Below are 24152 nucleotides of genomic sequence, written 5' to 3' on the forward strand. Positions count from 1 at the left end.
CTCTTTCTGCTTACTTTTACGTTATCCTGGCAATTGCAACAACTGATAATGCATGACTTTTTCAGAAACTCAGGAAAAAGGGTATAAAAGAATTTTTCAAATAGTAGCAAATAAAAAAACTCTTTTTTTAACTCTTAACTATTAACATAATAAATTTTAAAGTGTTATTTAAAATTAATTCTAATATTCAAAGTGCGTAATACCAAACTTCCTTTCATAATGTGTCATTGAAAATCTACAATTAAAAAATTTTAAAATTGCAGTACAATTTTTAATTTTTAATCACATCAAGGATGAAAAGATTTACATAAATAAATGGAGAATGTACATTGCTATATATAGAGTGGAAAATGAAAAGCATGATTTTTCCTAAATTTTAATTATGCTAAATGATCACTAAATTATGAATGAAGTAAAATCTTCGTAAATTCACTTTCAGATAAACATTTGTTATAGATTTAGCAGCATCTAGATTTTAATACATTTTTTTATTTAAAAAAAATTAAAATTGCAACTTCATGAGAGGCCAAGATTTCTACCTTTCCAGTTATTAATTTTTCAAATAATAAAAATATGATCTTCGCATAAAAAAATTCAGAAAAACAAAAATCAGGTTCGACATCAACTCATTTTTAATTAATTTAAAATACAGAAGCAAAAAATGAGAAATTTAAAATAAAAATTTCCGATGAAAACTTCCTAGAATTGAAGTTTCAATTCGTACACAACTGTTTCAGTTTTCTTTTTATGTTGGTACCTAAAGCTTCAAAAAGATGTTATTAATGGAAATTTTTGTTCTCATTTCTCATCTGCAGCTGTGAGTACTTGGTGCTATGCTGTCAACACATAACAGAAGATAAGTAATGAACAGTTGACAGGCATATTCATCTTCAGTGCATTCCTGCGGATGGCTGTTCCTTTCTTTTTATTACTTTCCTTTGCGAATGTTGAGTGGATTAAAATTGCCAAAATGAATTTTCCAAGTTACTAGTAAATTCTCTTGATGCTTCATGGCTGCGTTAAATTTCTGGCGTTTTGTTATTTTTGTATTTTCAATTGTAAAATGTATTTTGTCAGCTGAAATTGAAAATGGAAATTGTCCATCAGGATGCCACTGCAATGAAAAGTACGTTGAATGTATTGCCCTAAAAATGAAGCACATGCCATCAGTTATTTTTTCATCAGCACCACATTTTGATTTGTCATTCAATCGTATACAATCAATAAACAAAATGGATTTAATGAACTTTAACGACTTGATTTCACTTGATATGGCACATAATTTATTGAAATTTATTGAAAGTTATAGTTTCACTTCGCTGGCTAATTTAAAAATTTTGAATTTGAGTTACAATGAATTGCAGTTTTTAAATAATGATACATTTGTTGGTTTATCTCAACTTCGGCATCTTTCATTGAACGATAACGCTTTATTGCTGATTGAAGAAGCTGCTCTGGAACCGTTGATTAACTTAATTGAATTAGATGTGAGCAATAATGAACATTTGAATTTTTCTTCACTTCTCACAGCTATTGAAAAATTGAACAATTTAAAATTGCTCCAAACAGACGAACATCACATACGTTGTAACTGTTCCACTGTTGTTGCCATCGTTAGTCTTCTTCAAAATAATACAGAATTGGGTATTCAAACTGAAGATTGCTTTTACAAATACAGTGAAGCTGATAATTCAAGGTGTTTGGAAGAATTGATAAATTATGCAAACTATTGCAAAGGTGAAACTGGAGACGTTGAAAATATTTTTCCTGAATGCAGTAGAAGAAAAATAAACAAAACAAAGCAACATCAACAACACAAAGTTCATTTAGGATCAAAACAAGCTGATTTGGCAAATGCAAGGGTGAGAAGAATTCCCAGGCGCCATCGACGTCGCAGTCCTGTTAAAATAGTTCGACCTCCTGAAAATGTGGATGCGGATTTAGATGAGACTGTTTCTTTTACCTGCTTGGTTAGTGGTTATCCAAATCCAAGAATTCATTGGTTTTGCAATGGAAACAAGTTGATATCTTCGAATCGAATAAAATTTTATCAGCATGATCAGAAAGTTGTTATAACGAATGTCCAACGTGAAGACAACGGCGTTTACACATGCGTGGCAGAAAATGCTATCAGCCAATCCACTGCGACAGCATTTTTACAAGTAAAATCTCGACCAGAATTTCGTCTACGTCCTCAAAATACTATTGCTTTGGAAGGTGCAGAAGTAAAATTAGAATGCGATCCTGTCGGCTATCCTCAACCAGCTATAGTTTGGACCAAAAATGGACGATCCATACCAACAAACAGAAGGATTGTCATCAGTAACGCTGGAACAGTTTTGAAAATCAACTCTATTTCAGCAGACGACGAAGGGCAGTACACTTGTTACGCTACCAATGCTTTGGGTAGCATTGAATGGAGCGTTGCTGTGAAAGTGAAGCAGAGTTTTCCGCCGAGAATGCAAAATGCTCCTTCAACCCTGATTCTCACTGCTGGCAACACAGCATCGTTTCCCTGCCGCGTGGTCGCAAATCCTGAACCGACAATTACTTGGCTTTTCAATGGAAACCCAATTCGAACAGTAAAAGGCCATTATGAAATGTCATCTCAAGGGACTTTGTACGTTTTCAACGTCACCAAAAGTGACGAAGGATTTTACACTTGTCAAGCTAGCAACGCTGTCGGGGCCATTTCCGCTGACGCCCAGCTAGAAGTTATCGCATCAAATTTATCTACTGACCAAAAAGCACCTGCTATTTTGAATGTTGACTCTGAATTCATTCGAAGCACAGTCCAACAAGCTACTGCAAATGTCGATAAAGCAATCAACTGGACAAGACAAAAACTGTATGATGATCATCCCAAAAGCCCAGCTGAATTGATGGCTTTGCTTCGGTATCCAGGCCCAGCAGCGTTGGAACATGCTAGAGCTAGAGAAATTTATGAACAAACAATCAGGTAACAGTTTATTTTTAATATAATTTAATTATATTTTAATGCCTGATAGTTTAGTTTGATCCAATCCCACGTTGTTCAAGGATTGCATTTTAATCTGAGCACACCTTTTGAATATCCACACGTTCTATCTAAAGGCCATGTGGCTTTAATATCAGAGTTGACAGGCTGCAATGTACACAGAGAAATGCCTAAATGCAACGATATGTGCTTTCATAGAAAGTACAGATCATACGATGGTTCATGCAATAATTTTGAACATCCCTTAAGAGGAGCTAGTTTAACATCCTTTAAACGACTGCTGCCACCAATATATGAAAATGGTTTCGATCAACCTGTTGGATGGCGTAAAGGGAAACTTTATTATGGCTATCCAAAGCCCAATGTCCGAACAGTGTCTCAAATGCTCATTTCTACGAAGCAAGTGACCAACGATACAGAATACAGTCACATGCTTATGCAATGGGGGCAGTTTTTAGATCATGATTTGACGTTGACAGTCAACGCACCAAGCATTTTACAATTTCAAACTGGTGTTGATTGTAAACGTACTTGTCAGAATAGACCTCCTTGTTTCAACATTGAAATACCTCCAAATGATCGACGTATCAAATATGGTGTCTGCATGGAATTTGAAAGATCTAGTGCTGTTTGTGGATCTGGGGATACCTCTGTACTTTTTGATACGTTGCAGCATCGAGAGCAGTTGAATGTGCTCACTGCTTACATTGATGCTTCCAATGTTTACGGAAGTGAGGAAGCAGATGCGCTAAATTTGCGTGACTTGTTTTCAGATCATGGACAACTAAAATTTGACATTACAAGTCATAAACAAAAGCCATATCTTCCATTTAATAGGTAAAGCTGCTTGTTTTCTGTAACTTATATTAAATTTATCATAAATTATGCGGCATTTTAAGCGGAATCATGAACGCTATTTCAATCATTGTATTCTGTTCAAAATTAAAAAGTTTTTTAATGTATAAAATAATAAAATAAACATGCAGCAAATTCAAAAAAGAGATAACTGAAATATGTTTGTTTTATAACTTGCTAATAAGTTATTCATGTAGATAATTGCAAATTTTTATTACTAAATAGCATAATAATATTTTTATTAGAATATTATGAAAAATATTAATATTTTGCTAATACCTCTATTTCAGAATTAATCAAACAAAAAGTATATAGTTCTCTTATTCTTTTGTTCTCCAGAAACTTACCAATGGACTGTAGACGAAATTCGACCGTCCCACATTCGATGCGCTGTTTGATGGCTGGTGATTACCGCGCTAATGAACAGGTTGGACTTTTGGCAATGCATACGTTGTGGATGCGGGAGCATAACCGTATTGCAGCTAAATTGCTTCGCATAAATTCTCACTGGGATGGAGAAAAAATTTATCAAGAGGCAAGAAAAATAATAGGCGCGCAAATGCAACACATTACTTATCACAGTTGGCTACCAAAAATTTTAGGTATTCATTATTACTGTAGCTTTGAGTTCATTCAGTACTGCTTGCTTTATTTAAATATTTCGTTTCTTTTACGCTATTTTTTAAAATTACATTTTTTTGCGAATTATAAAGTACTAAAAAAGTATTTCTTTCAGGACCTCAAGGGATGAACATGTTAGGAACATACGGAGGATACAATCAAGCTGTAGATTCGACAATATCTAACGCTTTCGCCACGGCAGCATTTAGATTTGGGCATACATTGATACAGCCGATTTTAATTCGTCTTGACGAGAATTTTAGGCCGCATTCAGCAGGACATTTACCACTAGAAGAAGCATTTTTTGCACCTGAAAGACTTCTAAATGAAGGCGGAATTGATCCTATTTTGAGAGGGATGTTTTCAACTCCTGCCAAGTTGCCAACAACAGGTCAATATTTGAACAATATATTGACAGAACAGTTATTTAACAAAGCGCATGACGTTGCTTTGGATTTGGCAGCTCTGAACATTCAACGTGGTCGTGATCACGCTTTACCAGGTTATTTGGAATACCGTAAATTTTGCAATTTGAGTTCACCAGATACATTTGATGGTTTAAGCGACGTTATACCGGATCAGTCAATTAGGAGAAAGCTGCAAATTTTGTATGGACATCCGGGAAACGTGGATCTTTGGGTTGGAGGTGTCTTGGAAAAATTGCTACCTGGTGCTAGGGTAGGTCAGACATTTGCTTGCATCATTGCAGATCAATTTCGACGAATTCGTGATGGCGACAGATTTTGGTACGAAAATGCCGGTGTTTTTAGACCAGATCAGTTATACGAAATCAAAAAAACTACCCTTGCAAGAATTCTGTGTGACAGTGGAGATGAAATTGATCGAGTTCAACGTGACATATTCAAAAATATCGGAAGCACAAATCCAGAACATTACACAAGATGCGAACACTTACCAAATATAAATTTGAACATGTGGCAAGAATGTTGTGAAGAAGACTGCCGAGCTGCAATTAAGTTTGAAACCGTCGACGATGCACTAGACAAGGACACAACATTTTTAAAATCTTCTAACATTGATGAATTACTTGCGTACGTATAGTTACATTTTGTCATGTTTAAAGCTATATGCAACAATTTAAAATTTTTCAGAATTCGCAGAAAAAGATCAATAACAGCTTCACCAATAATGTACAATTATTTTAACTGCAGCTGTAAAAACAAAATTCCAAAGATTTCTACAGAAGCTGAACACAAATTGCAATCTGAAATCAACAGTTTGAAAGAAGCTGTAAAACACCTGGAACAAATTATTATGAAATTAAATTTAAACAACAAATGAATTAAATGCAAAAGTAGCTGTAAACTCTAGAAATTTGAAAATTGCTAACCCTTTTTGGTATTGCACAGTGTAGTTGCATTTTGATATAATATTCTCAGTGCATTGTTTGGTTCCACGATGGTTTTTATTTATAATTTGAAAAGATACTGCCATTTCTCATCTGCTTTCTGTTAAGCATAGATTCATATTAATAAATCTACAAATCGTTATTGTTCTGTCATGATTCTTTGAAATTTTTTTTATAATATAAACAATTCATTGATGACTTGTAAAATTCAATATGCATAAGAATTGCAAAACAACATTTTTACAAATATTACTCATCACTTATTGATATATTGCATTGTTATATTAATTTTGCTAATTCATTCTCATTTCTCAATATCTTGTCCTCTAATATAATATAAAATATTAAGCACATTAATTTTTTTCCAAGGCATGACAATTTTCGATAATTTTTTAAATTACTTTTTTAGTTATTGTTAATGGTGGCAGCAAATATTAAAGAAACAAGAATATTATTTTACAGCGCTTTCAAAAATGTACAAGCAATTTTTAGCGTTAGCAGTGCTTGCTTAAATTGAATTCATGTTATCTTCTTTAAAAGCGAACATTTTTATTTTTTCAAAAAACTCCTCTAAGTGCCAGAATAAACTTGTTAATTTTTATAGACTAATATTTAGAAAATTCTGGAAAGCAAACAAATAGCCAATTATACATGTGTAGCGCCCTTTTGCTCCTTCTTATTAACGTCATCAAAACGAGTCATAATGGGGAGAGTTAAACGTTTATTTCTCAACAAGCACAGCACACCGACACTGATCAAGATCAACACACTAACTGATCCTGTTTACTCACTGCCAACTCTCACTTCCGCCTTCCTTGTCCGATCCGCTTCTAGCCAATCAGTGTTCCGTAGAGTTTCTTCCTTGTCGATAGGTGGCGCCTCGGCTTGTGGTCTATAATGATTTACCCGTAATAATAATTATGATTATTGTGTGATTTCTTTATGTCTAATTATTTGTGACCCATTACGCATGCATGTGTACAATCAGTTAGTTGCTGATATAATCAATTTTCTTCTTAATTGCTTCACAGTTTATTCACTTTTGCAGTAATTCTAAGGTAGTATTTGACTTTCATAAACTGCTTTTCTGAAAACTATATGAAAGTATATTCCAAAACAGTTGCAAACTGCATTGAGTACATTAACATAAACGGTTGCCATGCAGTGAAATAATTCAGAAAAGATTTAGATGAACAAAATACTCACAAAAATAAAATTGAGTTTGTCTTAAATACATGAACAGGAAAGCCAACTGAAATATTGAAGAAAATTATAAGAGGTTTGCTTTTGAAAGCTACATTTTATGATTACTGAAGTCCATGAAGTATGAAATTACTTGAAATTTTTTTAAAGTACGGCATAATTTGTAAATTATTTGTATTTAGTAAATAAATGTCCTAAGTGAAATTTTTTATAATTAGCCCTCTTCCTTTCGACATTTATTTTTTGCTTTATTTAGGCAAGTACTGCATTTTCAGTTTATTTTTGTTGAATAAACGTCTTAAATAATATAAATAAAATAATATGCTATTTTGAAGAATCATTAAAAGTTTAAACTGTTTCAAATAAAGAAAAATCTTTTTACCATTGTAAAAAAGTAAATCAACCAAAATGATACAGTACTGTACATTTTATAATTAAACATGATTACATGTATACTGTATTCGCAGCAGTCATTATTTCGGTTTGTTACTTTTTCATCTGGAAGCTTTTTAGTTTATTCTGTTTTCATTATTCTGTGTTTTTGATGTTAATTTCAGTTGTTTTGCTAAAACAAAATTATGTGACTACGATCATTATTGTTAAATGAATGCAAAAAATGGAAAGGAAAAACTATCTCTCGAGATATAAGAGAGGTTTTTCAAAACAGAAAGGTTTGATGAATTGTTAGGATGACTTTATTTATTTTTATACTTTTTATTTTTTTTTCTTTTAGCAAATCAGCCTTCAGGGAACTTCATAGCTCTTGGTAATGCAAATCTTGTTTTAGCGCAATTTTCTTGAATCTGGTTTTAGGTCCTAGAGCACAGCTTCCGACTACAAGTAGTTTAGAAAAGCGCCGATGTTCGTTAGCCAGTCCAGCGGTACCGGCAAAAACTCGTTTGACAGATCGGTCACCCTCAGTATCAGACAAAAGCAGTTTAGCAGAATTTTCTCGAAATTTAAATAAAGCAGAAATTTGGCATGAATCATGTGAAGAGAGTGACTGAAAAGTTTTCTTTTAACATTTTAAAATTTTCACTGTCATGCACATTCTTCTTTATAGTTACACCTCTGGACGCTTATGACAAGTTGTTAAACAGTAACGGTATGAAAGTAGATGACATGGCTAGATTATTGTTAAGCCTTGTCAAAGGGCTGTGTGCAAAGTTTGAAAATTTTCCTGATCCTATGTCTTCTTTGTTGCTCGTTTATATTGCTAAACATCAACCTGAAGCATATGCCGATGCCAATGTGATTGAAGTAATTTATATATTATAGCTGGTTATATGTTTTTTTGATATAGTTAAAAAGTAACTATATTTATTGTTTAGGCTCTCTGCACGTTGATTGTAAAAGTTCCTCAACAAAGGAGTCTTTGGCAAGCATGGTCAAATTTGTTTTGCGTAATTTGCGAATCATTAATGATTGCATTGGATGAAAAAACAGATTGGCCAGAATGCATCGCCAAGGTTCACTTTTGTGCTGGCTAACTGATAAATGAAATAAGTAGCCATTTTCTTTCATAGGCATTCATTCAAGATTCGTTAGGTGAGCGTTTGTGGGTGGACAGGAAAGAATGCAATACATTTGTTAAAAACATTATAACCGTCTTTAACACTGTGTTGCCGGCATATGATGCTATAGATACGTTGGTTTCTGAGTGTATTCAAGCCGGTGGTATGGTAAAATGCCTTTCCCGTAAGTAATGTTTATGCGCTTTCCACAAATACGATTTATATTGTTTATTTTTAAAGTAATTCATTTTTCAAAAATGGATTTTATTTTCAAGTATGAGCTGTCAATAACAATTTTGAAAGTTGCACTAAACTAATTTTGTTAAAAGAGTTACTGTTGTGAATCATTTTGAAAACATTTTGATCCAAAAACATTTTTACAGTAATCAATGGAAATCAAGTACGAGTTAAGTTTGATAGTGTTGTTTAAAAGCTTTTCTTTGCAATTTCAGCAACATACAGTTTAATTGTTGAAACTGGACCTTCAGTGAATGAGTTCTTTCCAAAGCATAAAGTTTGTCCACGATTTGTTCGAATATCAGATTCGTTTTGTTCGCATACGTCTGAATTATTGCGAGAGTTCGTGTCGCGTCGTCTGGATTCTGTGCCTAGAAATCTTTTGCTTACTTTGGCTTCTTGCTGTGGTCATGAAGAAATTCGGCAGATGGCTTCACAAAAGTTAGACGGATGGCTTCAGACCAACAAAGTTGGAAGAATCTTTTCGTTACAAGTTATAGTGTCATGTTTCAAAATTATGCGACTTCTTTTTCAGATGAACAAACCACTGGCAGTATTGCTTTTGACAACTTTCATTAATTGTAAAGCGCTTTTAATGCCGACTGACAAGGAAGTTTTGCACAATTTGATTCGCATACGATTCAAATCAAAAGTAGTAAACCGAATTTTCGCCATTGCTCTAAAGTATTATTATTATCATATGTATATATATACTTATTTTGATTGTTATTAAATAAATGATATAATTTTTAAGAGAACTTTTTTCCCTGAATTGCGAAGCTATGCAGTTGCTGATTTGCATTTTGCTTCGAAATGAACAAGCAGCAAATCGTTCCTCAACGAGCCCTGGAATAATGAATTATTGTTTTCAACACGATGCTGAGAAAGCGGTTTATGTAATTAATTAATTGTTGTTGTATTTAAAAAAATGATTTCATTTTTTATTTTTAGTATTTAGCTGCGATTATTTTCGATTTTATCAGTTCAAAAGAGGACCATTCTCGAATGTTGAAAAATGTTCTGCGCGAGATACAGCGGGGTGTGTTGAAAAGTGAATTTCCGCTACTGTTGTTTTGTAAAACTTTATTCAACGAATGGAAAGCGAAAAGCGAACAAATGCAAGCGCACAAAGTGAGTTTTAAATTTCAAAAAAATCTCTTCTACTTTATATGATTTCGAGTTGAATATTGTAAATTCATAATTTGAATTTCATTTATGAGTGCAGTGGGACGGCATTTGCATTATGTTTTTTTAAAGAAGAATTATCATAATAATATTACTATTCAGGCTAATCTTTCTTCTGTTAATGTAAACTTACTTTGAGTTTATTGTCGATTGTTTTACTTTTCTCATGGTGTAATTAATTGTAGAAGATTCTTATAATTTTAGGAACGCGTTTGCCATCTGATGCAAGAGTTGTTCTGCGCGGCGGTTTTGTTGCATGTTCCTCAGTTTACTAAGGATCTTCCGGCAAATTGGCGTAAAGGTGTGTGAACAATTGGAAACAGTTCCGTGCCAAATTTTTTCACAACTAAGCTTAATTCGGTTTAGACTGTAGCATTTGGATTCCTCTTCACCAGCAGATACGGTCCGCTCTTCACGAAGCCGTTTTGTGGCTCAAATATCGTTGTGCTTCTGATTCTGCAATGTGTAAAGTTGACGTGTTGAAAAGGTTATTCTTATTATTAATTTTTTTGCAGTGAACATTAAAAATAATTGAAAAGCTTTTTTTTTCAAAAATTTTATATGTATACCTACTGTAGACATTGTTTGTTTTCCATTTTTTAAGCATTAACATCATGTTATTCTTGAACAAACCTGAATTTTATTCTACAAAAGATTACGGGCTTATGGACCAAGAACGGAGGTGAGCATTTTGGAGCGCATTTGCTATATTTTGTTGCCATGCATGCATATTTTTTGATGAATTTCGTATATTTAAATGGGAAAAAGGGAATGTTTGAATTTCAGTTTCAATTACAAGGCGGTATGTGAAAGTGGTCTTGACGAAGAGACGTTTTATGAAATTTTGAGCTCTACCGCCGCCGGCCAGTTGCCACTGAGCGGATTGGAAAAGTTTGAAATCGTCGAGGCGATTGTTCATCGCAGTTGTGCTTCACCGTTCAACGGTGGGATGTTGTTTGCTAATTTGTTTTGAACTAGAAATTTCAAATTTGCTGAGAAAAGGCAAATTATCATAATATCAAATTTTTCTGTTCAGATCAAATCAATCTGCACATATCCGACGGCAAGATCATCGATTATGTATTGCAATGTTGCGTGTTGCAAATTCCCCACCAGCTGGAGCAGCAGTAAATTGAAGAAAATTTTGCAAAAAAATTTTTTTTGTTTTGAATAATGCCCATTTTTTACAACAGAATGGTGAAACTTGCAAATGCGGTATTTTATTGGCGTGCTTGGATAGTTACTATCATCTTTGGAGCGTTGAATCCGAAAAGCGTGGGCGAAATTTTGTGGAATTGCTATCCAATTGCCCAGTGTTTCATGCACATGGTTATAACGGAGTAATATACTTATACATATATATATATGGACTTTTTAGTTGCTTGTTGTGTTGTTGTTTATTTTGCTTTGCATTTTAGCGATTTTGTTTATCCGCCTGCTGTACTGACTTGTAAAGAAGTTGACGCCGAAATGATTCGAACTTTGGAAAATTTGGCAAGTTCATGAATTTTCATTCGTTCATTCTTATTTTTACAAATGAGCAACAATTATTTTATTCCATGTAGAATTTGGAACGGGATCAAAAAGCTGTGGCGGAATTGGAAGCCGTTGTTGGGAAAGAACTGACCGAAAGCTGTGGTATTTCTGCCGCTCAGATGATCATATACAATCCGTGGTGAGTTTCTTTGCTGCTTCTTATCCTTATTCGTATTGTTGTAATTTCTGAAGAACCAAAGAATTTCGTTTTTCAGCGGTCCTGTCCGTTCTCCTCCGCAGAGTACTGTAGATTTGCTTCAACGCATTACGATGGCGTATTGTTTGAAAAATCGAATGTGCCTGTCACGTTCACCGGATTTTCTCATGGACATCATGAATCGACAAGTGCGACGAACCTTATTTATTTATTTATTTGTTTATTTTAAACTTGTGTTGTTTGGGTGAATTTTTAGGGAGATATATGTTCAGCTTGGTTGGTGGATTTGGTCAGGAGAAATGACGATCCTTTCAAATATTTACCAGTGGCTTGTAGTTGTGAATTTTTTCTCAACGACTGCGAAGATGCAGATAAGTTGGATTTGGCTTCTGATGCAAATCAACTTTTGGACACCAGTAACAACAACACTAGTGCCAGCAGCGCCAGCAGTACTGGCAGCGCGTTGGATCCATCTTGTCAGGTTTTGGATTTTTTGAACTTTAATTTTAATCAACAATTTTTGTGGGAAAAATAATCATTTGAATTTTGTTTGTTTCAAGAGTTTGCGCTCTGAATTGAAGCGGAAACGGATCTGCCTCGCCAATGAATTGAAGAGAACAATTCACGATGACAAGGGCGATCGCCACATGGCTGTACAAGCGTTGAGCTATTTGATTGGTCGTCTGAAGGACGAATCCAGTCGCACGCGTTGTTTCACCGTTCAGGTATATTTCATTCTTAAAACATGTGTACAACTCTGAGATATACAGTTTCAAAAGTGGTGAAACACATTTCAATTTGTAAGAAATTGATTATGCATGTAAATATTTACGTTCAGGCATTTCAAGAACTGTTGAAAGAAGAAGGAGAAGGAAGAGATTTGCCAAAAACAGAAGACCGAGATGTTAGCTGTGAGCCGGAATATTTTTGGCTTTTCTCAGCTTTACCTTCGTTGCCTTATTATCGTGATGTTATTGAAAACGTGACTGATGCGTTGTTTTCGGTAAATATCGCGAATGCTCACAATTTTGAAGCAGTCTTATTTATTTTTTTCTCTTATGTAAAGGCATGTCTTGTCGAAACTGACTTGCTACGGCTTCACGCATACATTGCCTATTTGCATCAACATGTGGATGAACAGCAAAGTACCAGATATTGCATGGTATTCAGATATTAGTTTTTGGATTTATTGTACAATTTGATGAGTATAATTTGAATTGAATTGAATATTAGGCAATGTGCAATTTCATTAACAAAAGAAGTGCCACTTTTTTGCACCTGGTGCCAGTTTCTGCCGAGGATGCGAATGAGCTGTTCAAAATAGCCACGTTTTCCAGATTGCTTGAACTATTTTACAATCATATTTTGCAATCTGTCAACAAAACCGCAAAAGATGTTGTAAGGGATTATTTTCAAGTTTTGTCAATATTGTTTTTCTTTTCAAATGTCATTCATATTCATCCTATGAAAATTGAATTTAGAAAATTGAAGAAAGAGGTGAAAATTTTGTTCACTTGTACATCGGCGACAAAATTTCCACCGTTCATCAAGAATTCATTTCTGCTTTGCAATTACTGTTGGTGGGAATTCCGAATACTGAAAGTGCGCAAAATGTTTAAAATTTATTTTATTGATTTTACTGATTTTATTTTTTGTGCAATTTAGCTGATTTTCTTTACGACAAAATGTTTGAGTTACTTTTTCAACTACATGGCCGCAATATGCTTACATTTACGGTGGACTTTTTCAGCACATTAATGCGTAGCAGTAATCATGTTTTCATTGATGCAGGTGATATATTCATTGTTTTGTTGTTACGAGAAAAAGAAAGCAATGTTTAAAATTTGTTTGACAACACGAATTTTTTGCAGTACTCGAAAAGGCAGATCTCAACAGCGTTATTTCGTGCTTATTACAATTTGGCTTGCCAATTGACAATGTTTCGTAAGTGGATATCTCAGATTTTTTGCAATTTTAATAATGGAAATTGAAATTGTAGAAAATTGTTACGAAAACTGAACAATCTTTTGGAAAGTTCACAAAATATTCCACATTCGACGGTGCAGCAACTTCTTGCCATGAGGTACATAATTGGCGCTTATGTTGAAAATGGTTCGGTGGCCAGTGATCAGTATTTGCGGCTCGTTCACAAATACACTGTTGCAGATGGTATTGTTTATTGGAAATAATAATTGAAAAATAATATTTTTTTTGTTTATAGAATCACAACAACAGCAATTTTATTGGGAAAATGCAGAAATTGAAGATGAAGATGAAGATGAACCAATGGATGTGGCGTATGCTGATAATGTTGCACTGACAACTTGGTCGTGTGAAGAATGTTTGCAAGCGTTGTTCGTGGAATTGAAAGATGACTTGGATTATGGTTGGATATCACCGTTGCAAGAAGCGGTCAGTGAATTGTTGGCAGATTTTTCGCCAGCATTGTTGCTTAGATGTGCAAACTGGTTATGCGACACGTTTTCCACCTGGAAAGTCGATGCTGGTATATTGAAAAATTACAATTCTCTCCAAACGATCTTGATCGTTCTTCTGTGTCTTGAGACAGAGGTAAATAAGATAACAGAGGCAAGCGTGTTTTTTTCAATTGAATACAGTATGTTTGTGATTTTCAGGAAGAAGTTCGAATGAGCATGTCATCAATAGTGGAGAGGTTGAGGAAAATTCCCAACTTTGATGGAGAAGAAGTTATCAGAGGTTGCAGACGTCTGCTGGGAAAAGGTAGAAAGCTTGTTGAAAAATGATTTCATTGAATTTTAACGATGTATTATTTTCCTTTTTGAGAAATCAGCGAAATAAGGCGAAGAACATCACTGCCCGAGTTCACAGATTCAGCAATTGAGAAGAGAAAATTAGTTTCATCGTTTGATCGATCTTTGATACGTTTCAACCCTGAATTGATGAGCACAACGATCACAGATGTCATCGAATATGCCGTTTCCAGTGCAAATCCTTCTCAAAATCAAGTTGTTCTGTTCGCTTTGCTTCATATGACCAAACTTTCTACCGTTGTCGATATTGTCCATTGCATGCTGTCCGATTACTTTGAGAGGTTTGTTTTATACAGTTCTGTACAACATATATTTATTTATTCATTTATGCAAACGTGTGTATAATTTTGAATAATCAGAGTTTTGTTCTTTTAAGTTATAATCCAACAATAATATTGGATTTCGTAGCGGCCAGTTATAAAAGTTTACGACTGCCGTGCAGTCAAGATTTGAGGCCGGTTCGTTTTTATGAAAGGCCTTTCCATTTGGAGGCGGATCACTTGCTGTCTTTGGCAAAGTACATCTTGGCCGAGTTCAGCATTCACTTGGTTCCACTGGTCAGTCTCGGAGAAGCGCCGGCGGGAGAGTGCGTCGAATGGCTCGGAGGGTCGGATGAAGTTTTACAAAGCGAACAGAATTGGCGAAACGTGAGAGAAGAGCTTTCGATGCAGAGCGCTTTGCTGGAGATGCGCATGAAGCTGCTGCTGGAAGCATGCGACGACGACAGGCAATTGATGCCCGTGATCAATTGGCTGGAAATAAAACGGGCCCAAGACAATGAATTGAGGTTGATTTGTTTCTTTGTTCTTCGTTGAAATTTTATGTTAATTTAGTATTTTTTATCAGGGAATTGTGCGATCTTATGATCATGCACATATATTTCAAACGAACCGGATCTTGTCCCATTTCTGGGGGTGGTTACCCGCTATCCGATCATCTCAGTGAGCTTGTCAATTGGCAATACAATCACGTCAGTTGTTGTTGTTGTTGATGATGATGTTATTTATATGATGTTGTTGATTTGATTTCAGATGGATACTGTATTGCATCATCTGATTCGGAGGTCTGCAGCATTGGCTCGACAGGGGAATGTTAAAGATGAGTTGAAAGTTGTATGCTCGATGTTGCGTCGACATGCATCCTTTCATCCAGAGTTGGTAGTTAGGTAATCAGACAAACAAACAATCAAACAAACAGACAAACGAGATTTATTTTTTTTTACCTTCAGACATTTGCCTTTGATAGCTGCTCTGCTTCGAGGCACCACCGAAATCGACGGCAGATCTTATACACAAACGAATTATCTTTTCTGGTTTGCCGAGCTGATGTCGTTGTTGAAATTGTTGATGCCTCAAGCGTGCAACAAATGCTTCGTCTCTTCGTTGATGGATATTTTTTCGTCTTTTTTTAAATTTATTAAAGTAAATTTTAAAATATATATATATAATAAAATCGAAATTTCATATCGATGATATTCAATATTTCAGATGCACGTGCTTAGGAATAACAGTTTGCTCGGTTATGCGGACAATATGTTTGCGTTGTTGAACAGTTTTCTCAGCGAAAGTTATTGCGCGATCAAGTATTTATTAGCGAAAGAACCGTTGATAAGGTGAAAAATTATTTTTTATTTATGCAAATTTTTCATACAAGAGAACATGAGAAAATAATCATTAAAAAAATCGCTTTTTATTCCCATCAGGACGATTGCGGAACGTTACCCGGAAGTGGTGAGCATACAGGCGGTGATTTCTTTCATGGAAAGTGTCGTCAATTTTGAACGTGAAATTGACGACGATGGCAGCTTCACCAGCTCCCCGTCCACCCCGTCGTCCACACCGGTCAACTCCATTACCACTGCTCTGCCGGCGGACGATAGCAGGCCCATTTCGCAGAAATCTTCGCCTCTCATCTCTTTGGTGTCCAGTTCTGAGAACACTATAACTGCGAAAGGTATTACTTTTTTTTGAAATATTAATTTGATTTCTTGTTTTGAAAAATAATTCATTTCAAGGTATAAAGCAACTTTTTGAAGAAGCTGACGAATGTTTTCAAACTGATCATGAAAAGATTGCATCATCTTTGGTGAGGGATTGTTGTTCTTTATATAATTATGTATATATTATTATTCATTTTATTATTTGGGTTTCAGGAAAATGTGTCCACTTATATGCTTAATGTAAACGAAGAGGTTCGGAAATCTGCCGTCGCACTTACGCTTAAACTTGCCAAAGAATATCCCAGGTTTATATTTTGATTGGATTGGGGAAAGTTCTTTTTTTTATTAATGCGTATTCATTGCAGCAAATACGAGTGTATTTTACCAACAATCTATGCAGCTTTAGAAGGTGACAATTTGAACGCTCTGAAAGTCCTGCTAGAATCTTTTGGTGAAATTAGTATTGTTTTTCCAAGTTAGTATTTTTTTTGTGTCTGTATTTGTATGTATTGTGCATATTTGTTTTTTTTCTCAGCTCAAATATTATCTCGTCTATTTGGTATGGCTTTCAGTCGTTTGCTTGTTGACGACTCTCTGAGGGAACTGTTTGTTCAATTTTTCATGCATTTACTTCTGACCGTCAATCATGTATCGGCGAACGCCAGTGCTGAACGTCACTGACCGACTGACTGATGGATATATGGAGATGTACCACCTAAGAGTTGCTCCCACCATTCTGGCAATCTCTACCGCTGTACAATATATATATATATATACATGTATATATATGTACATAATTTTTTCCATCTTTCTATTTACCTTCTGTGTGTTATTTTACAATTGCATATTTTGCATTTCTTATTTTTTATAAATAAAAAAATGCAAGCATAATTGATAATAATAATTATTGAAAGTTTGATAACGACAGTTGCGTTCAGTATTGACACGAATCTCTAAATAAATAAATAACAATAAATTAGTTGGAGACTTTTTTTTCTTTCCTCGTCGATGAAATTTAAAAAATAGCCTACCACACTGATTAGTTGGTTGGTTGTTCTGCTTGGGATAGTCTTTCTAGGTAAAATTTTCAGTGCTAATGTTCCATTGGTTGGTAAAAAATCGATTTTCATTGGATCGCTTCTCATTGCATAGTTATGGCGTAATAACATTGGTTCTATTGCCTAAATTTTTCATTGATTAAAATTGTTCGGCTTTGATTAGCTACAATTTTTTTTATTTCATTGGTCCAAATTTTTAATTACATAACAATTCATTACGTAATCTTTGATTTCTTTTAGTGTTTTATCCGTGACGTCACCAATTTGACAGTTAAATTTTTTCACTGTTTTTAGCTGTTTTTCTTTTAAATATATTACTTTTCCACTTTCCACTTTTAGTGATTAGTATTTGAAATTGATTTTAAAAAATTTCATCGCCGTTGCATGTTCCCAGTCATCTGTCAAGTCTGATGGATGGAAATGAAGCAAACCGCTTGTTTGCTTCATTCGAACCGATGTAAACAGGACACATCCGTATCTAAAAATAGAACGGAATTTTCTACAACTGCAGTTGCAAGGAGTGGTGATTGCTTAATGTTAGCATCGACTTATTTTTCTGATTTCAGCTTCTGAAAAGTTTATCACTTGTAGATTCTCCCTTTGTATTTGAATAGGCTTTAGCTGCTTTGCAGAAGGGTCAAGGCCGGGAAATAAAAGATCAATATATGCTTTATGCCTGCCGACGATGATAATTAGCAATGATCATATTTTGGTGGAACATATGCAGTGCTAGAGGAAGATAACGTGAGATGAAAAATAATTTTCTTTGCTTTCATATTTGTTTGGTGAAATGTTTTCAAAATCCAACAGATCTTTTTCGATCTGGAATGTTCAACATTTGGTTATCATCGTAATACAACAATTGCAACTTGAATGTTTAGTCAACCCAGTAGTCGGTTTTACTTTAGATATTGAAAAACAAGTTTAACGCAGCTTACACAAAATGTATAATCACAAATTTCTATTTTAAACAGAATTCCAGATTTTATTTTTTATTTAAATGATACATAAGAAGAAAAACAATAACTCTTGTGAAGAGAAGCGAAAGAAAGATTGGAAAGATTAAATTTTTTATGCAAGCTAGAAATATTTTCAGAAAACATTCAGGCAAAATCAGAAAAGTGTTTCGATGCTAACATTCAGCAGTCACCACTCCCAGATTTAGCTGAAAACTGCAGCTTTAGACAATTTATCAATTTTAGATTTTCCCTTTGTATTTGAATAGCTTTCGACTAGCTTTCATCAGAACAATATCTGTCAAACAGAAAAAAGAACCTTAGGCATAAATCTTATTTAATTGTTAGCTAAGAAGGTAGTTTGTATGACGAGTGAAAGCAACTGTTGGCTGACATTTATTTTGAACAGTATTTTTAATTTTAAACTCGTATCTATAAATAAAAGTGAAGCACTTCGAAAGCAGAAAGAAAGCAATGAACAGCGCCAATTGTAAAATTGTATTGTAAAACCACATTGTGCTACATGTATTGTAAAAATTCCAGACTAGCAGTATTATTGCTTGAATTTATGCCTTGCACATTTCTATAGCATCCTGCTGGTCACAAATACTGAAATTCTAGCTCCTGTAGGGTATCGTGAAATGTTTAATAAACATTTGGTGCAGTATGTACTGACTTCACATTATATACAAGGGTTTGTAAAAAATTTCTCAGTGCAGCGTAGCTGCTGCACAGATTGAACTGAAAATGCTTTTGGCTAGCTTAGGGGAAATTTAATTCATATGTGTGTTGATCTAGTGAAATTTCAGAAAATCTTGTGTAATGAATTTTGACTTTCCTCATGATAATCGCTGCATAGCTTTCTTCATTATCAAATTCGTTGACAAGGCAAGCTTTGCTGCCATCGTAAAACGTCATTACGTGCGAATTATGAAAACAATGAATGACCCAGATAAGCATGTTCACTTAAAATCTCTTTGTTCAGTTATCTCTTCGTTAGGCAGTTCATTTGATTAGAATGATGCAGTTGCATAATAAAGATATTTATTTAATTTGTAAAAAACAAGACCTTCAATTGTAGTTTTCCTTATGAATTTCAGTTTGTGAATTACGGAACCAACATAAGCCAATAAACAAAAGGAGGTGATACACGCTCAAGCGTTAGTAAAACATTGAATTTTTTAAAACCATATTACAAATACTAATCACTAAAAATTCAAAGTTGAAAAGTAAATATTTAAAAGAAAAACAGCTAAAAACAGTGAAAAAATTAAACTGTCAAATTGGTGGCGTCAGGAATCAAACACTAAAAGAAATCAAAGATTACGTAATGAATTGTTATGTAATTAAAAATTTGGACCAATGAAATGAAAAAAATTGTAGCTAATCAAAGCAGAACAATTTCAATCAATGAAAAGTTTAGGCAATAGAACCAATGCTATTACGCCATAACTATGCAATGAAAAGCGATCCAATGAAAACGTTCTGCTTGCTTGTATGTTAATGTTCAAAAAACTGATGGATCAATCGCACTTTTATTTTGCAGGAGAATTTCGAAAAAAAAATTTTTTTAAAGCAAAAATGAATTCGTCCAGTTTCGGATAAGTAATAAAATTCACATCAACGGTAAAATGATAATAATAAGAAAGAAGAACAGCAGCAGTTTTGAAGAAAGTTTTCCATGGAGCTAGCTCGAAATAATAATAATTAATAAAAAATAATAATAACTGGTATCGTTTTCTACGGTAACACCGTTTTTCTTTTCTTTTGAATGGCAATTTAAGTAGAAGAAAGCGAAAAATAAAATTCGATGACGAAGAACGTTTCAGCTGTAGCAGTTAGATGAAAACTCATCATGCTTAAGCTACATATGCAAATACACATAGCAGATTGAAGATGATGAGAAACGGAAGAAAAAAAGAAAGTAAATAAACAAAGAAACAAACAAAAAATATCATAAATGTTCTCTTTCACGGTCTTGTATAGTTATAATTTAAGCGGCTTTCTCTCCCACTGGACCGGTGGTTCCGTTGTTCAACAATGAAGAGTCCAATTCAGCAACCGCGTGGAAATCATCCTTGCCAAAAGAGATGCCTTGGCTGAAACCTTCACGAAGATCCGCCAGACGCAAGTCGATCTGCCTGATCGCCTGGTCGTACATCTGAGCGCTTGGCTTCGAAGTCATCATCCTTTCAACGTTGCTGTTGTTGTTGTTCAACGGTCCACCAGCACCAGATGAAGCTGTTGCTGGGTCGGAGGAAGATATCATTGCACTTTGGCCCATCAGGTCCAAATCACCGAGGAGATCGGAAAGACAAGAAGACGAAGAAGCTAGAAGAGGATAGCATTGTTGTTGTTGTTGTTGCTGGTGGTGGTGGTGGTGCTGTTCCTCAGCTCGTGGATCAAATTCCGGGTCGTAAACCGTAGCGGCACTGGTAGGGGCAATTTTGGTCGGTTGCAAAGGTCCGGTCGCTTTCACCAACGCTTCAAGCGGATGCTTCAACGGATCAATGACCACAAACGGATCCGCGGTGAACGGTTCCGGGGGTGCGGCTGATTTTTCCAACAAACTCGGTCTGGCTGGAAGGGGCGGTGGTGGTGACGACGGTGGAGGCGGCGGTACGGGGCTCGTCGGTAACGGCGGCACTTTCACCGGATTGTGACTATCGTCGAAACTTTCCCACGCCTAATTGAAAATGAAATTACAATTCACCAAACAATTAAAATCTTTTTTTCTCTCTTTCTCTTAGTCAAGAGATGTTCAAAAAGTCAAAAAAAAGCGCATCGATATTACATCTTCTTCTTCTTCTTCTTCTTGATAACACAACTTCAAAAAATGTCAAATACATATCATCACTGAATTCTGAGCAAAAATTAAAAAAAAAACATCCAAATAACCTTTTCAACGGAAATTATAAATTCAAATCCTGTGAACAGATCGATTGTGCAATGTGCATGCACAGCTTCATTTGCACAACAACAATAGCGTATGACCTTTCGTCGAAGATGTTAAAAGAAAATAATAAAATCACACGTTGAATGAAAGAAAGACCAATTTCATCACATTTTCGTATTTTCTTTTGCAAAATATGTTATCATGAAAAAGCATCTCGCAAGGTTACGAGCTAGTTACTATACAACTAGTACTAGTAGTAGCAGTAGCAGTAGGAATGATAAAATTAAATTCATACCAGTTCCAGACAAGAAATGAAAAATAATTGCTCTCTGGCGAAAATACTTTTTTAAACATATTACAATACTGGTGGTGTAAAATCAAAAACAAAAATCAATATACAAAACTTACACTATACTAAAATATGCATAAAAAGTAAATTGAATTGCAATTAAATTGTTGCTATTATTATTTGTATTTCACTAAAATACATTCTCCAGAGAATAAATAATTCAGTTTCGTTATCGTCATCTTTAAAAACTGGACTTCTTTGTAAAAACCTGTCCCACAAGAATGGCTTACTTTGATCAGCTGATTCGAAAAATTACAATTAAAAAATTTTTTCCACTATATAAATAAATACATAGCATAATAAAAGAAAAATAAACAATTAGTATTATTACCTTAGATGGCCGTTTGGAACGTTCGTCCGAATCGACGACACCGTTGGATAAACCGGACGTTTTTACAGCAGCGGATACATCAGAACGACGCTGCTGTTCGGCTAGTTGGTGCTTCAAGTTGCTGTTCTCTTCTTCCAACTCTTGCACCCGTTTGCGCAGAATGATCAACTGCTTTTTCACTTCCAAATCTCTGCCGTTGTTCTCCAAAAAGCGCCTGTAGGCCAAGTCAAAAGCCTCGCCGACGGTCAGCGTGATCTCCTCGGCCACTTTGTTGCACAAAAAGACGTGACAATCGTGTTCGGATGATTCGGCACTACGCTTGACAATATATGCAAAAACACGCTTATCCTGCTTGTCGTCGGCACAAAAGGAGATTCTGTGCAACGCGTGCTGGCAAACGAGCACTTTCGTTTTCACGTCCACCAACGTGATGCCGTAAATTGAAATCTGTATCAACACTTTCTGCAATTTGTATCCGTGGGAACGGTTCAACTGTAAATTGAAGCGCAACTTCTGCACCGCCTCTTTGATCACGTCAATACCCTTCGACTGTGGCACGGCCACGCTGCCCAAATATTTCACCGAAAACTCAATCTGCCCGTGGGTTAGCGTGTCCGGTGGGAATATCCAGTTGTTCTTGGTTTTGTTACCGTTCGCTTGCGACATGGCTTCTTCAAAAGTGTAACTTCGTTTAAATACAGCTGCCGTATTTTGCATCAACTTTGTCATGCGATTCTTGGCTTTGCTCATCTTCAAGCAAACACACACACGCACGCAAACAGACAGACAGACAGACAGACAGACAGACAGACAGGAGAGATACAAAATGCTTACAAGCAAATCCCAATAAGTTGAACAAATTAAACTGAAAGTCGGTGTTGTTTGACACTGTACGGCAGGCACCTGAAAGAGATCGCTGAAAAAGGCAAATGCTGTGATCCAACTGCCAATGCTGAAATCGAAACAAAAATAAATACAAATATCGTTTACATACAGACACAAGAGTAGTAATGGAAAATCAAATCTACCAGTTAGCGGTAAACAGTGAGTAACTTGAACGAAAAATAAACAAACATCATACAACTGGATTAATGACAAATAGCGGAATAACGTTGCACAATACCTATTAGCAAGAAGTCGGTTCGGCCAGCTCAAGGCAGCAGCGACGATTGAATTGTCAAAGTTATTGGCAATTCATACTGTAAAAATGTTCTCTCGGAAGAAATGAAAATTCTTCCTATGCATCTTAATAATAGCACCGTATTTACGTTCAACAAAACGCGCAAGCGTGACCTTCGCAAAACAGCGTCGAACAACAATGCAATACCAGCTGACCGGAAAAATTACCGTAACATTTTCGAGAAATAAAGTTCAAATACACTACAGTATGCGTAAAGTTACGAAACGATGAGTAAATTTTGTTTGTGAATTGGAAAAAAATAATGAAATTCAGAATTCAAAATTGAACAACATTAAATTGTACAGAAGAAAAAAAATACCAACCGTACGCGTGCAACTGCTGAACAATCAATGATCAACGAGAAAATGAAACGCCCAATTAAAAATATACTTTGAACAATCGCTTTTCAATGCAAGCAGAACAGCGTCAAAGTGTAATTTTTTCAAGGTCGAATGAAAAAAAGAGGTTTGCTTTTTTAAATAGTAAAAAATTCAGCTCGCATGATTTCAAAGGTGAAGTTTGTGAAATGGCCGTTGATTTGCCAATCAAATCGAACAATGGTTGCCAGTGAGTAAAGTTTGCACTTGTGGGGAAAAAATTTTTAAATTTAAATTGAATATTTTGAACACTGATCACAAGATATGAAAATAGCAAAAAGAAACAACAGTTGTTGTGATCATTGGGTTTGCAATGTTATGCGTATGATTCAGCTTGTGTGATTGGGTGGAAATTTCATTTTTGTTTATCAAAACTAGACAGAATTAAATAAAATACAAAAATAGTAGTTTGGAAGTGCACAAAAATGTCAAGGCCGTCTTTGTTCACCACTGCTACCAGGGGTGGGTTCTCTCCATGGACGATCGTTGACATGCATTTGCATTGGGTGTGCGAGAAATTCAAAGTTGATACTCCTTGTTCAGTATATAATGCTGGCAAATATGACCCAGTTCCAGTGCAACAGTGGCTTCCTATTTCGATGACAATGATAATTTAGCGT

General features: G+C 35.1%; 3 protein-coding genes across 3 annotated transcripts; 2 read left to right on the forward strand and 1 right to left on the reverse strand.

Annotated features, from left to right (window-relative positions):
* Window positions 1-1089: 1089 nt before the first annotated feature.
* Tsp_07443 (putative immunoglobulin I-set domain protein) lies at window positions 1090-5755 on the forward strand. Its single transcript, XM_003381717.1, has 6 exons — window positions 1090-1126; window positions 1186-2959; window positions 3185-3814; window positions 4172-4434; window positions 4569-5505; window positions 5566-5755. Exons 1-6 carry the CDS (start codon window positions 1090-1092, stop codon window positions 5753-5755), a joined length of 3831 nt encoding a protein of 1276 aa, XP_003381765.1.
* Window positions 5756-8147: 2392 nt separating this feature from the next.
* On the forward strand, window positions 8148-17066 carry Tsp_07442 (conserved hypothetical protein). The gene is made up of 27 exons (XM_003381718.1): window positions 8148-8285; window positions 8357-8494; window positions 8552-8723; window positions 8992-9428; window positions 9728-9907; window positions 10540-10643; window positions 10748-10905; window positions 11527-11636; window positions 11713-11842; window positions 11927-12135; window positions 12215-12379; window positions 12493-12816; window positions 12888-13230; window positions 13526-13598; window positions 13654-13823; window positions 13912-14225; window positions 14291-14396; window positions 14460-14727; window positions 14823-15233; window positions 15293-15416; window positions 15478-15603; window positions 15934-16058; window positions 16149-16399; window positions 16461-16531; window positions 16599-16690; window positions 16751-16860; window positions 16921-17066. The coding sequence occupies exons 1-27, from the start codon at window positions 8148-8150 to the stop codon at window positions 17064-17066; spliced, it is 4995 nt and encodes a 1664-aa protein (XP_003381766.1).
* Window positions 17067-20392: 3326 nt separating this feature from the next.
* On the reverse strand, window positions 20393-22725 carry Tsp_07441 (PTB domain-containing engulfment adapter protein 1). Its single transcript, XM_003381719.1, has 4 exons — window positions 22495-22725; window positions 21976-22467; window positions 20833-21085; window positions 20393-20730 (listed from the first exon to the last, which is right to left on the reverse strand). The coding sequence occupies exons 1-4, from the start codon at window positions 22723-22725 to the stop codon at window positions 20393-20395; spliced, it is 1314 nt and encodes a 437-aa protein (XP_003381767.1).
* Between the last annotated feature and the right edge of the window lie 1427 nt (window positions 22726-24152).

The sequence above is a fragment of the Trichinella spiralis genome, assembly GCF_000181795.1.
Source record: "Trichinella spiralis strain ISS 195 chromosome Unknown Scfld1, whole genome shotgun sequence".
Taxonomy (NCBI): domain Eukaryota; kingdom Metazoa; phylum Nematoda; class Enoplea; order Trichinellida; family Trichinellidae; genus Trichinella; species Trichinella spiralis.